The sequence below is a fragment of the Diceros bicornis genome, chromosome 10, assembly GCF_020826845.1.
Source record: "Diceros bicornis minor isolate mBicDic1 chromosome 10, mDicBic1.mat.cur, whole genome shotgun sequence".
Taxonomy (NCBI): Eukaryota; Metazoa; Chordata; class Mammalia; order Perissodactyla; family Rhinocerotidae; genus Diceros; species Diceros bicornis.
The window spans coordinates 35759110-35774378 of NC_080749.1; the positions used below are offsets into that span (position 1 = coordinate 35759110).

General features: G+C 41.9%; 1 protein-coding gene across 2 annotated transcripts in view; it reads right to left on the reverse strand.

Annotated features, from left to right (window-relative positions):
- The window catches only part of CACNB4 (calcium voltage-gated channel auxiliary subunit beta 4), a 252448-nt gene that overhangs the window by 42456 nt on the left and 194723 nt on the right, over positions 1–15269 (reverse strand). For both annotated transcript variants that reach the window (XM_058548979.1, XM_058548980.1), the window contains exons 3-4: positions 6851–6970; positions 4907–5029 (exon numbers count right to left, since the gene is read on the reverse strand). In XM_058548979.1, coding sequence (XP_058404962.1) covers positions 4907–5029; positions 6851–6970 — 243 coding nt within the window. The remainder of the gene's footprint in view (positions 1–4906; positions 5030–6850; positions 6971–15269) is intronic.

The window sequence follows — 15269 nt, forward strand, 5'->3', positions numbered from 1 at the left end:
CACAGCATGGCTTACCAAGCAGTGCGTCGGTGCGCGCCCGGGATCCGAACCAGCGAACCCCGGGCCGCCGCAGCGGAGCGCGCGCACTTAACCGCTTGCGCCACCGGGCCGGCCCCTCCAACCCTTCTCATTTTGATTTCGCTAAAATGATTAGCGCTTTCTCACTCTGAGATGTTTTCTTATCTGATATTTCAAGAACTGAAAATAAGTGGCTCTAATCCACACAGGATTACCAGCTCAGTACCACACATCAAACTGCCAGACTGAAGAGAAAGTCACTGATCGAGGAGCATATAGATCAAAAAGCAACCAACAGGACAAATTGGGAATACTGATGGAATGGAGGAAACAATGAAGTACAGCAAGGTTGGAATGTTGCCGTGCATGTGCATGGAACATGCGAGAACTTCTCTTACCTTTTAAAGCACTGCTTCTCCTTGGAAACGATGAGCGATAGCAACCAATGAATATGGTTTGGTCATTTTTGATGGGAATGGTGAGGCAAAACCAATTTAGCCATTCAGATGCCTGGGCACATGTTTCTGGTTGAGGGTCCTTGTCTTCTAAGCAAATGTGGATATCCTCACCACACATACCATTGAGGAAGCGGGAGTCATCAAGTCGATGCTTCCTCAGCTTTCCGTTACCAAGGCTCTGACCTTCCGTACCTGCACCCGTCTTTTTCCTGCATGTTATGATGAAAGAGTGTTCCCCTTCCTATCAAAGGTCTATCCCTCCACTTCGGGTCTGGACCCACTCTTCTTGCCTACTCAAAAACTTCACTCTTTTGTCTCTCTCTCCTCTCCCACCAATTTCTCTCTCTCTCCCAGTTTGTTAAAACAGCACGTACAGGTGCTCCAATAGCTCCCGTCTTGAAAGAAAACCTCTTTTGACCTCATACCCTCCTCAGCCTACTGGCTGGTCAGCGTCAACATCCTTGAAGGCATGGTCTACACTTGCTAAACATACTTCCCGACTCCCCTTGTCTCCTCATCCCACTGCATTTGGCTTCCATCTCCACGATTCCAGACAGCGGTCCCAGTGACTTCCGTGCTGCTGACCGCTGTGTTGCTGACCCAACATCCATTGCTCACTCATCTCAGGAGACATGTCACAACATTCACCACAGCTCACTGCTTCCTCCTTCCGGACACGCTCTTGTCTCTTGATGTGTACTCGTTGCTCTGTCCTGATTTTCCTTCTATATCTCAGGCTTCTCCTTTTCAGTTTCCTTATTTGTTGAATCTTTTCATGTACGCCACCTTTACAGGATGGAATTCCTTTGGGTTTGATCCAGGGCTGCCTTCTCTCCTCCCTCTACTCTTTTTAGGTGACTTCACTCGTTACCACAACTTTAAATGCCACACGTAAACTAATAATCCAAATTTTTATCTGTGGCCTAACCCATTCCTCTGAGCTCTAGATTCTTACATCTAACTTCCTCTTCACATCTTCTTTGAGATGTCCACTCCCCAACCTCCCTCCCCATCTGTCCTCTCCCCACCCTAGTCATCTCCACCCCAGTTGCTCAATTCATAAACCTTGATTTCCCTGATTATCTTTGATTTCTCCTTCAATCTTAGTTTCTACCCAGCCCATCACCAGTGTTCTTCACTGAATTTCCACAATATATCTCAAATCTGTCTACTTCTCTCCATCTCTCTGCCACCATGCTGGCTCAATCCCATTATCTTTCACTTAGAATGGCTCTAATGGTTTTCTTGACTCCATACTTACCCCACTCCAATCGATTGTCTCCACAACAGAGTACCCTTTAAAAAGAATAAATTCATCCCACTCCTCTGCTTTTAAAGTCTTCAGCAGCTTCTCATTACATTTAGAATAAAATCAAAAGTTTTGCCATCACCTCAAGGTCCTACTTGACCTGTACCCAGCTTACTTCTATAACTCTGCCTCCTGCTACTAAGTCTCTGGCTCACTGCATTCCAGCCATATTGCCTTCTTACAGTTAATTAATTGTGCCAGGCTATTTTTCTACCTCAGGGCCTTTGCATATGCTGTTTCCTCTCCCTAGAAGGCATCCCTTTGCTCTTTTTAAGGATCCTCCTCATCCTTCAGGTCCTGCTGAAATGTCACACTTCAGAAAGGCCTTCTCTGATTACCCCTATATTTAAAAGCATAAAACCCCTCATCCCTATATTTAAAAAATTTCAGCATCTGGTTCATTTTTTTCCCAAGGCAATCACAATCTGGAATTATTTATTTGTTCATTATCTATCTTCCCACTAGAATTTAAGTCCATGAGGGAAAGGACTCCGTCTGCTTTGTTTATAGCTGTCACACAACATCTGCCACAGCCTAGCACATACTCAATGCTCAAGAACTCTATTTTTTTTTTTTTGGTGAGGAAGATCAGCCCTGAGCTAACATCCATGCTAATCCTCCTCTTTTTTTTGCTGAGGAAGACCGGCTCTGAGCTAACATCTATTGCCAATCCTCCTCCTTTTTTTTTCCCCAAAGCCCCAGTAGAGAGTTGTACGTCGTAGTTGCACATCCTTCTAGTTGCTGTATGTGGGACGCGGCCTCAGCATGTCTGGAAAAGCGGTGCGTCAGAGCGCGCTCGGGATCCGAACCCGGGCCGCCAGTAGCGGAGCGCGCGCACTTAACCGCTAAGCCATGGGGCCGGCCCAAGAACTCTATTTTGAATGAGTGACTAAACAAATGTAGAACCTCACCCAGGTCACGTGGGCACAATGCAAAGACAGTGAGACATCTGTAGACATCCAGATGTTTGACCTACTTGGTATCAAATAAGTAAAATGTTTAAAATACGTATATGTCTTGATGTTACTAATGCACTGTAGAATGCAGAGTTCCGAAGACAATGATTTTCAAAATTGTTACATATTTACCATGCACTTCTCGTTTTGGACTGGGAAGTAAGTGTAGGTGTCTCAGTGACATTAAGCGATACGTTTGCTGATCACATTCCTCAGGCTCCTCCATCCTCAGGTTTCACTTTATCGTTCCACCTTTACATTCTCCTTTTTCTAAGATCCAATTTCCAACGCCTCCTTCCTAGCAGAGCCAACGGAGACTATCAAGTAGGAACATCCTCCAATGTATGCCCCCAACCCCATCGGAAAATTCTTTGCAGAACAGGGAAGTTCGAGGAAGGCAAGACTTTCCTTGTGACTCAGCCTAATTCTTGTGCCCATCTTCCAGATGCCACCTCCTCGCCTCTACTCCAGCCCCTCACTCTATCAGCTATGCCTTTTCCTTTCAACATATTTTGCTAGGTTTAACATCTCAGCATGGGAAGTATGCTTAAATCTTTCCCACCCATCCTAAAAACAACAAAAGCAAATCAAATTTTAAAAACACTCCCTCAGCTCTATGCTGTCTTCTCCTGGCTAGAACCCGCTCTCCTTTTCAACTCAAAGTATTTAGGAAGAGCAAATTGCAATTCCTCTCCTCTGGCCTCCAGATTATGTGGGTAAAGACCTATTAAGTATCTTCCTGAGAGTTTCACAGAGCCCCAGACACAGTGTACTTAAAGGCAAATTCCACCTGCACAACCACCCCTGTAACAACTCTTCTCCCCTCTCTGCCTTCTTTATTTTGATAGCTGATACCACCCTCTACCCTTTCACATAAAGCTGGAAAAGCTGGCTTCCACCCTTCATTTATCTCTATCTCCCTTTCTCCAATATCCCTTACCCCTGAAATCTCCAAACCTGTCTATTTGCCCCTTAACTCTCTCCAAGCCGCTCCCTCTCTCCATCCTCTCTGCTACAGCCACTGCCCAGCCTTACCATGTCTCCCCAGCCTCTGCAATACTCCCTCGACCATCAGAGTTATCATGCTAAGATAGACGGCTAGTCACATCTGTCGTTTATTTAAAATTACTCTCTAGCCCACTGCCTGGTGATAAAGTCCAGGCTTCTTGCCACGGCCTAAGAGATTCTTTTTTATCAGGCCCCTGCTTCTCTGACCTGGCCCACCCCCTGTACCACTCCCTAAGTACCGCCCTCCACCATGCTGCATGGCTCCTGGCGGTCCCTTCCACCTGATGCCACCCTCATCCCTCACCCCAGCCCAAATTCCCTCAGGCTTCACCACTTCTGCAGGGCTTACCGGCCCCCTGATCCTCTTCCTCCCCAGCCAGGTGGTCCCTCCTGCTCTTTCTTTGGGCTCCCACAACACTCATTCAATTTGACTGTAATAGAACTTGTGATCCCATGCAGAAATTATGTATTTGTCAGTCTCTTCCTCCAGACTTGGAGCTCCCTGGCAGCGAGGACATCTCTGATCCCCCAATGCCCAGCACAATGTCTGACACGAAGTAGGATTTCAATATACCTAGGTTGAGTAAATGAAAGTTTTTGATATCCCTATTCCACCTCTCAAGTTGAGAGGGCCTCATGTCCTCCTTGTACTGCTCAATCCCTTAAGCTTTCTGTTTCCCAAAGTCCTCTGCCCTCTTTTTAGCTTTAACACTTTAATTTTTACACTCTCTAGTGTTGGTTCCAAGGTCAAGGCCCATAGGATTATACCCTAGATGTTTATAATTACAATATCCCTTGTAAATAGTCCCTCACAGGTAGGCGCCATGCCACCAAACTCCTGTTTCTCTGAGTTGGATCCACAGATCTATGGCTCTGCCATCTGCAAGGTGATTAAAAGGTGACCAGAGGACCACAGGTCTGTCCTAAATCCATCCTATGATGATGGTGATCCAATGTTTCAAATGTGTCACAATGCAAGCAATGATCTCAGACTTCTAACTCTTGGTGAGAATGAATGGATTTGGAAAGCTCAGCTAATTAAACGAGGTAACACCTTGGCAGCTCCTCAGGGCTCCTCTCCATCTAGTTTGGCTCAGAGCTGATTCCTGGCTTTGGCCTCGCGGCAGGTTAAGGGATGCAGAGTGTCCTACATTTACCTCTTTAATGTGTAGAAAGTCCTTGGCATCAAAGGAGATGGCCGTGCTTGGAACAGGCACATCCTCGTCCAAGGCCCCACAGTAGCTCACGTTCGTCTTCACAGCAAATGCTACAGGTTTGGACTGGAGACAGAACCACAGGATAAGTAAAGAGGAGGAAGACAGAGGAGGATTTTTCATATTGAAAAGTATAATAAGATAATTGATAGTACCAGACAGTACAGGAAATCACTTTCCAAAGAGGGATCTCAAATGGGTTTCACATTCCCAGGCAGCATTGAGAAATCTGCAGAGATGACTCTGAAAATGACTCGCTCCTGGCAGCCCAACCATTTTTCCCCCTCCCGTGGTACTTTCCAACATCCCAAAGAATCATGCTCTAAAGTATTGGGGAGGGATGGATAAGCAGGGAGGGGCAGTCTTCTTTGTCCTCTAGTCATAAAACTTATGTTTATTATTTTAAATGATAACAGACACCCCCACCCTTAGGATACAGGAAATATGTGCTGGGTCTTAAATAAAAAGGTGGTGCAGGAGTAAAATAAATATTTTTGAAATAGCTGCAGACCTGAAAACCTGTGGGATCCCCCTCAACAGAATTGTCCTGCCAGGGAAAAGAAAGGCCAGTCAGGGGTAGAGAGGAAGAGTGGAGCTGCTCACATATCACCTTCTCCCGAGCTAACAAAAGCTGGTTCTGCAACTCTTTTTAGACAAATTCCTCCCCAGAAAGTGCTCTTGGGCTGACGCAGCCTTGCAGAGGCCAAGCAAACCACCAGCCTAAGCTAACAGTGCTGCCTCTGACATCTGAGTGACCACAATGGCCACAAAACAGACTCTGAAAGAAAACTAAAACAAAAATCAGCCACAAATGAGAACACAAGATTCCTGCAATCCTGGACTGCTTTGCTGTTGGCTCACTTATTCATGTTAGGAGCTGACTAGGGAGCAACAGTTGAGGTAGGACCTGAGTTAGGGTCTCATTGATGTCCCTTCACAGGCACTGCCCCAAAACTCCCTCCGCCGGCCAAGCACAGATATGGTGGGTGTTGGAGCAAATGAAGACACCTCATTACCTGCAACATTCTCCTCTTACTGCTTTTTTAAACTATTTTACTGTAAAAATAGAAAAGGGAAGGAATTCTCTTTATTTGAGCTTCAGTTTTTCTTCTAAAAATTAGAAAGATTGGATCAATATGCCTTAGGAGTGTGTCATGGAGGGCAACAAGGAGAGGCTGATACGAACCCCGTTTTATATTTGCTATTGTGCACACAATTTCATTTGACAATAGAGGTCTGTGCTAAAAAAAAAAAAAAAAAAGTTGGAAAGACACAGAATGGAAGATCTCTAGTGACTTTTCTGGTTCTAACATTCAGAAATGCAATTTGTTCCTTCCTGCCTCCTAGGAATGCAGAGATTCTGATGTGGGTCTCTCCCTGTGGAATATGTGAAGGTCTATTTTGGCAATGCCTTTTATTGCTTGTCTTTGCTGAAATGCTAATAGTTGTTCAAAGTTCTGAATTTCACGCTGAACCTGAGATGGCAGATTAACACCAAGAAGGAAGAGCAAAGAGACCAATGTGGAGACCCACAGAACAACAGTGCACGTGTGGCCTGTAACAAAGGCTGATGTCATGGAGAACAGGTGGAGCGAGCTGGTACCTCACGAGGCTCTCTGCCAACACCGGGAGTGGCAAGCTTGATATCGGCTGCAATTGCTAAATTGGTAGATGACCAATAATTTTCACCACCAAACCAAACACAAAAGGGTGAAGGGTCAGCGTCTCAGGAAATGGCCCCCTGGGAATGCTACTACCCTCTCTTAAGGTAAATGGATCAGGAAGCCTTGCAATGATTATTCCAGAGAAATCTGAGGCAGGGAAAGAGTAGCTGATACCTGCTGAGCAACATGCCACTTTAGAACCCAAAAGGGGCAAGAAAGTCACCTTTGCTCTCTCAAGCTGGATAGCAGCTTGCTGCTCTCTCTCCTGCCGAATTGCTTCCCGATCCTCCTCCAGTGAGACATCGGAGTCAGACGGCCTGCTCGTGTAGGAATCCGCTGAACCCTGGAAAGGAAAACCCAGAGTAGTTTAAATGAGGGGATATGGAGCTTCTTAAATTGTCACATCCATAACAGCATCCTGGAGGGAGTTCTTTTCATTTGCATAGAACTTGATGCATACGCTCTGTGCTTTACTGCAGATACAAATTTAGATGGCAGAATATAGTTAAGTGTCTGAGCAATTCGGAAGGTAGCAACGTTGTGAAGGAAAATATTTTGACTAGATTAAGTGCTAGGAAGTAAACTGCAATGAAAATTATGTGATATTCAGCCCTAATTCTTCTTGTTTTGTGTTATCTTTATATTAAGCTCATATTCATTTGTGGAACTCAAGTTTCATTCCATTCTCTCTTCTATATATACATCTAGAGGAAAAAGAGACTCAGCCCATTACAAGAGCTAAATCCTACCTGTATCTTGGGTTACAGATGATCGATTTGTCTAAGAGTTCAACACAGCAAAGCAGAATCCTACACTAGTAAAATGATTTTCTACTTCTAATGTCAATACCATTGAACTCTTTTGCTATTAAAACTTCAATCATTGTCCCACAGCAGCCATACTTGGTCACCATGGCCACTAAGCTATGAACCTTGAGGAGGAAAACCAGGATGTCCTCAACTGAAACCCATGCCTAGAAGGGCTATTTGAATAACACTGAAATCCAGCCTGAGTGATGGGGCCAAGAGACTGGGCGTGCCCAGCATCACTTGGTGCTCATGTCATAATAAAAGATGAAAACCACAGCAGCTAGTTAAAAATAAATTAAAAAACAAAACAAAACAAAACAAAACCAACCCTGGAAGTTTGCCTTCTTGTTGTGAAAGGAACATCACCCATATAATTTTCTTCAGCTGGCATTAGAAGTTGATATTGGCATAGATGATATTTACGAAGCATAGACCTATCTATATGGCTGAGAATTTGCTATCCACTGCAAAAAAAGAACTCTAAGAATGGTTGTCTGCTGAAATGGGCCCTTCGAAAGTTTTTCTAGACTTAGAAATATTAGGGTTTGTTTGTTTATACATTATTTGTGAATTTGCTGCCTGTAAGGGCAGCTTTGCCTTTCAGTAGAGGGCGTCATTCTAGCTGGTGTGGTCTTCCCATCATAAAAAATCCCAGCACAGATTTTCCTAGCAGCCTAGAACAATAATTCCTGGTTAGAAGTTTCATCAGAGTGCCCAGTAGAACCCTGGTTCTGAATTCTGCCTCTGCAACCCACTTTTGAAAACTTTATGCAGGTTACTAGACCACTCCAAGACTCAGTCTCCTCATCTGTACAATGGGACATTGTCTACTTCACATGATTAAATGATATAAGACACAATGAACAGCTAACATCCAGTGAGCCCCCACTATCGCACCAGCATGGGGTTAAATGCTTTGCATACCTTATCTCACTGAATCCTTACAGCAGTGAGGAAGCTAGGATTCAAACTCAGGTAGTCCAACCATAGAGCCAGCAGTTTCAAACCCTATCCTGAGCTGCACTTGATATTAAAATACTCCAGGACCTGGCACATAGTAGGCACACAATAAACAGTCATTCTCATCCCCCTTTCGTAGTGCTGACATTTCTACATTAAATTTAAAAAAGGAATTAAGAGATTCTAATCCTTTTTCAACTCAGTTATAACATATCTATGGCCAATAGCCCATCTTAAAATGTATTCATTTTTCTTATTATATTTACTGCACAGAAAACACTATAAGTTTTTTTCCCACCTTTACTGAGATATAATTAACATATAACATTGTGTAAGTTTAAAGGTAAACAATGTGTTGATTTGATACACTTATATATTGCAAAATAATTACACTGTAAGTTTGATAACTGCAATGTGTCCAAATCCACAGACTTTAGGTAGTGCTTTTGAAAATGCTCTTTACAGAGGAAATGCATCTGTTAATCAAATTATAACCAAATTCCTCTGTGCAAATCTACAGGGCAAAAATCTGGACCTACAAAATGGACAAATACAGGGTGACTGTTTTATAGATGCATTCATTGCTTAAGAAAAGAGCTGTCTTGAAATCCTTGAAAACAGAGTTCTATCAGAACACATCTTTTGTCCAAATTTAGGTACACATGCATAAAATCCAGAGTAAGAGAGAAAAGAAATAATGTTTCTAAAATATATATGAAAACAGTTTTGAGTTAGTTCTAGGCAATGCTTTGCTGAAGTGTGATAAGTGCAATCATTTTAAGGTGGTGGACTGGCTGCGTGAAGACGTCTGCACCATAACATCATCACAGTGCAGGAAGTCAGGAGGGAGGCACTCGCCTTGGTTTGAAAACATGTGCTGGGGAAGGCTAATGACTAAAGGTCACAACAAAGCAGGCTGCCCACTGGGACAGTGAGTCAAACAGCTAAAATACACAATCTACTGTTGACACTAGGAGATGGCTAATTTCCTGAAACTACCTTAACGACTTTTCAAATCCTGGCATTCAATCACCTCTGAGCACACAAGAAGTGACTCAAGGACTCCTGCAAATAAACTTTATTTTTAAATCTGAACAAGATTGTAAGAATTTCAAAATTACTTAATAAGCTCTACTATTGCCAAATACGTAAAAGCAGAAGCTTCTGTTTACTTCTCTGTTTCTAAGAATATTGGTAGAGAGAAAAATAAAGCACTGTGATATTCATCTTCATAATTAGTCTTATATCATCACAACATTTACTCTGGGGGTTTTTTTCAATGACGTCTACACTTCTTTGAATATGGAAATCATTGCTGCCATCTCTCAAGGTCCTAGGGAAAGCAGAGGTCCAACATCAAGAGCCCATATCTGGCCCATGGACATGTTCCACTGGCTTGGTACACAAGTGGTTTCTTGTTTTTATTTATTCTTATTTTGTTTTGCTTCAAGTGGTTGAAAGAGAGTATAGACATATCCCAGGAGAAAAGAAGGAAAAGGAAAAGAAAAGGATCCAGGATATTTACAAAGGCACAGAGAGAAGAACAAGAGAGCCACAGAGAGGCAAGAGGAGACTGCCAGGGCTGGACAAGAAGAAAGATCAGGAAGGGAAGGGGGCTATAGCAGGCTTGGTAAGATGGAGGGTTGGAAGGGGATCGCCCAGGATCTGATTAAACATTTATGACCAGGAACAGGGAAATGGCAAGAAGAAAGAAAGCCAGATGCTAAGAGGACAGAACTGAAGATGTAAAGGTTACTAGCTCTGGTCAAAGCTGGAAACTGCAGCCCCATCAATTTTTCATTTTCCAGAATTCCATTTCATAAAATGGGCAAAGAGCGAGCTATCCAACTTATCAAGTGAGCCAAATCTGGGCTGTTAACCCACGGGCAAGAGGCGGGCCAGTCGCTAGTCTCTCAAAGGTTCTATGCAGATACCATTACAGGTCACGTCTTGGAGTCTCCAATGAACCAACTAAATCAGGGAAAAAATGGCAACAATTGCTGCAAGTCTCTGCATACATACATGTCATTTTAAAAGCTATCAAATAACACATTCTAATGAACATCAAAAGAAAGAAACACATATCTTTCCATTAACATAAGGCCCAGACTCCTTTTTTCCCCCTTTTATTCAATATTGAAATGATTCCAGCCTCATGCCTTTCACAAATCTTCTTGAGTACAAAATACAAAATGCTGATGGAAACATTAGAAAATCAGTTTACTGTTGTCCTGGGAGAAGGAAAGCGATCTCAAGTCAAACAATGGAAGGGCTTCTTCTCATTCCCAGAGAGAGGGAGCATGATGTAGGTGGGAGAGCAGCCATGGGCTCTGGGGCCAGGCAGTACTGGGTTTGACACTGTTGCCAGTTCTCGTTGGCTGCGGATCTTGGGCAAGTTAGTTTAACTTTCTGAGTCTCAATTTCCTCCCCTGCAAAATGAGGATAATAATACATACCTTGTAGAGTTTCCCGGTGTTTGATTTGAAACGAAATATTATTTCTTTCACTATCATGGGGGAAATTCAGGAAATGCCAGCAGTTAATCTTTGACTCACTAATTAAAGTTTTTGACAGCTTTTCAATATTAAATATTTGGCTACCCTAGAGTTTGCGGATTTATATCTTGTTCTTTGTTTAAAAAACAGCTTTATTGAGGTATAATTCACATACCACAAAATTCACACATTTTAAATGTACAATTCAATGAGTTTTAATAAATTTGCAGAACACAATTTATACCACAATCTAATATTAGAACATTTCTATCACCTCAAAAGAAACCTCGTGCCCATTTGCAGTCACTCTCCATCCCCACCTCTAGACCCAGGCATCCACTTACTTATTTTATCCTTTTAAAACTGAAGTATACTTCCTCTTTTTATGAGTAATTTCAGTATTTAGATATGTCATTAAATTAGAGCAAGGAGAAGGGAGAGTTTACAAGTGTTTGATTTTAAAATGCATTAATACTGGGTAGAACCTTGCTATTGTTGGAACTGTTGGCTTCATGGTCAAACAGTCCTGGGCCTCTCACTTTCTAGCTTAGCTCTCCATCCGCTGGACACTGACCATTTGTCAGGTTCTGTAGTGGCCACCACATGAGAGAAGAACTGCTTAACTTTTCTAAGATTCTTTCCTCATCTACAAAATGGCAATGAAATCCTTCAGGGTTATTTTGGGGAATTAATAAGACACCATAGTACAACATAGTGTATAAGCATAATGCTGGCATATACTAAACCAGTGCTGTCCAAGAGAACTTTCTGCAATGATGGATATACTCTGTATGGGCTCTATCCAATATGGTAGCCACCTGCCACATGTGGTTGTGGAGCACTTGAAATGTGACTAGTGAGACTGAAGAACTGAATTTTTAATTAAATTTTTAAATTTTTATTTCATTTTAATTAATTTAAATTTGAAGATCCCCATATAACTAGTGGCTACCACATTGGGATGTACAGTGGGAGACACTCCAAATGTTTCACTTCCAGATCAGACAAGTGAATGTTAAACTTGGTGTAAATTTCGTATTTTACTAGTTGGATTAAGTGGACTAAGGGACAGTAGAACGTCCAGAGAAACATAAGACGCCCAATGGACTTGAGCCTGTTTCTCTCCACTGAGCTCACAATGACTTGACAATGCACTTTTCCACACTGCACAAGGAACAAAGCCCTTCATTCATAACTTTCCCAGATTTCCCAGAATGGATGGCTGAATAACCCACTCACAAAGCTGCCCTGGGTAAAAAGGTCTCTTAGGCAACCTTTATCTTTACAGGCCAGCCTCTCACTTTCTTGCAGATGTTTTTTTCTCCAAACATGTCCAGAGCTCTTTGCTAGGGGACCCAGCCTGGCAGGGTTCAGGCAGTGTCTCCAAGTATATAGTTCTGGGTAGAGTCTAGCACATAGCAGAACCTCAAGTTTGTTGAAACAAAGACGCTCTCACTCCCATCAAAATGTCTCTATTCTTTGTTCCATGATTGTAAGTTCTCCTAGGGTGGTTGGTTAACTGACCAAGGTTTATGTTTACTTCGTGTGATGTTCACTCCTATAACATGAGGGGTTTTTTTAGAACTGTTGTTTTAAATGACTAAATCCAGAGCACTGGATAATGTGTATACTTCCAGCACTTTGGCAGAACAAGGGACTTTTGAAATTACACCTTAGAGATGACAAATTTAACTTTGCTCTGAGCTATCTTGTACTGTTTCTTATAAATAGGAGGTCTTGAAAAATGTGGGTTGAAAGAATAAGGCAAGCTCTGCTTAATAACCACTGCAGCCCACTTTTATTGGACAGAGACCTAAAGATCAATCCCAGCCATTAATCTGATTAACCTTCATTTTTATGCTTCAAAGAGCAGTCAAGGGCAACAAAGGAACATGTTCATATAAGGCCATAAAGGGAAGGGGAAGAGAATGAATGTTTACTCATCTCTTGCTTTATGTGAGTCACTAACTTATGGACTTTATCACATCAACCCTATAAAGTAGGTTATGATTATCCCCATCTTACAGATGAGGCATCCGAGGCTCAGACAGGCAATAAGAACTTCCTTACAAAATCTGATGCAAAAATTTACATTAAAATGTCAAACATTGTAGTTGCCTTCAGTACAACGAAAGAACATTCTTCAATATTTTGTTAATGTTGATCATACACGAAAATCTCACTAATCTGGAATGACAGACGTAGGTAAATAAATAGGAATCCGAGATCATGGAAAGTAAGCTGCAGACTGCTTTTCAAAAGATATGTTTGCTACTTCTAAGTCCACACAGTATCTCTAGATTATCAAGGTTTTGGTTTGAGAATTTCTTTGAGCTTCTATTTTAATGACAGGATTTTTACTTGGTATTTTAGTTATTGGTAGGAGATTCCAAGGTACCCTTAAGAGTCGTCTTTTTTTCTTAAGTGATTACTCCTCCAATTGTGTTTACACTACTTATTTACAGATTATTTCTTATGATTAAATTATAAAATTATAATTATATATAAATAAATAGTTAAAAACAAAGTACAGGCTTTGCCTGAATTATCTCATTTGTGGAATCCAAATTAATGGGTTCTATTATAACTGTTTTACATAATTTATTTAAAAGGAAGTAATATTCATTTAGATAATTAGCCAACCTTACCCTTCTTGTTACATTGACTAGTTTGGCAATTTCTGTAACTGTCTGATTTCAGACAGGTATTTCTTTCGACTGCCAGTCCAAGGAGACCCATTAAGGCAGATACAATAACAGCAGAAGAATTTCAACTGACCTCAAGAGTACAAAAAGGGAGGTGACAAAAAGGCCCAGATGGAGATGGAAAGGAAATCTTCAGGTATCAGGCCAAGGTATCAGCCATGGCTATTTAGGCACTTGTGAGGGAAAGGAGAAGTTGAAATGTGGGCTAACAACAGACTTGCAAGTTACATCAGTAGTGATGATGGTAACAGGGGGTCATATTCCTTTTATATTGGGATACGATAAGAAGTGCAATTTCATTTGGTTCAATCTAATACTCTGGGGGAAGAACAAAAGACAAAGATTACTTTATATGGATGCTCTTTAACAAACACTGCTTTGATAATCAGTGCATAATATCGTACAAGTAGGTAAGAAGTGCTACATCAATGAACACAATTAGCAATAAATCAAAACTCTTCTGTGAGACTAAAGGGTAACAGAAGTTTAAAAAAGTCATGATCGTTTTTTGCATCTAATAAGAACTTTATCCTAATGGTAGGGATGGTGAGATTATAGAGCTCACTCTCCTTCTGGGAAAGGGAAAGTGATCATCAGCTAGGAGAAGGTCGCCTCAAGCAATTAAGCTTTACCACGTTTGGGCACAGAAAAACATCATGGGACACCAACCCCAGGAACCAGCCCTGCCTGGTCAAAACTTAGTGAGAGCTTCTGACCAATCTGTGTGACACAGGTGAGCGCCTGGGCGGCTACACCTGGCTGATCCCAGCACTGGCACCTGTGAGCATTAGCCACAGCACAAGGTCTTCACGCAAGGGCAGCAGCTCGAGCTGCACTAATCTAGTTTCAGCAGAGACGTTAAGAAGGAAATGTCAGTATTTGCTCGGGAAATCTTGCATGTGCTGCTAGTAGATGCAGAGCTGCATACTGATGAGGCAACTAATAGTTTCTTGTAAATGTGGACCTCTATGACCGTTCTGGAAAAGCAATTGACTGAGAAGTGCTTCCTTCTTACATTCCAACAGAGTGGTTTACAAAGTGGCCCACAAAATACTAATTTCACATTGTGGTCTATTTTTTTGAGAGTCATATTAGAGATATGATGATAGTAAATATGTTTCTCCTAAAAGTGGTTTCAGGCAATCACTTGTATCTTTAAAGAAAAAAAGGACTTTTCCTTCTGGCATATAAAGGCAGGAATAATATAGGTTGGTTTAGAAGAGAAGAAAGTAGGGAAAGAACTTGAATCTCTCCTGTGTCATTTCCGTAGCCTCAGAAACTGTTTGATGAAAAATTATCTTTAATTCCTTGGAAATATTTCTTCTTCAGAAAGTTTCCCATTAAGAGAAGGCATGTTGACAACTAAAAGAATGTAGGTGTGTCATCAAGAACAGAAATGCTTCCCCTAGAGATGGCTGTAGATATAATGGAAGCCAGAGCAAAGCATCTACTCCATCTCAGGCGGAGATTATGTCTTATCTATCAGCTTTTGTTGTCCTCAGAGTGCCCAACACAAAGCTTTGCACCTCAAAAAGAGCTCAAAACTATTTACTGAATGAAAAAGTAAATGAGTAGGCCTCAGGGGTAGGGAGAAAAACGTAAATAGAGTGCCTAGTAATGCCCAGACTTCACCCAAAGGGAGTACTCACTTCTTGCCTCCAGGCGTTGATGGA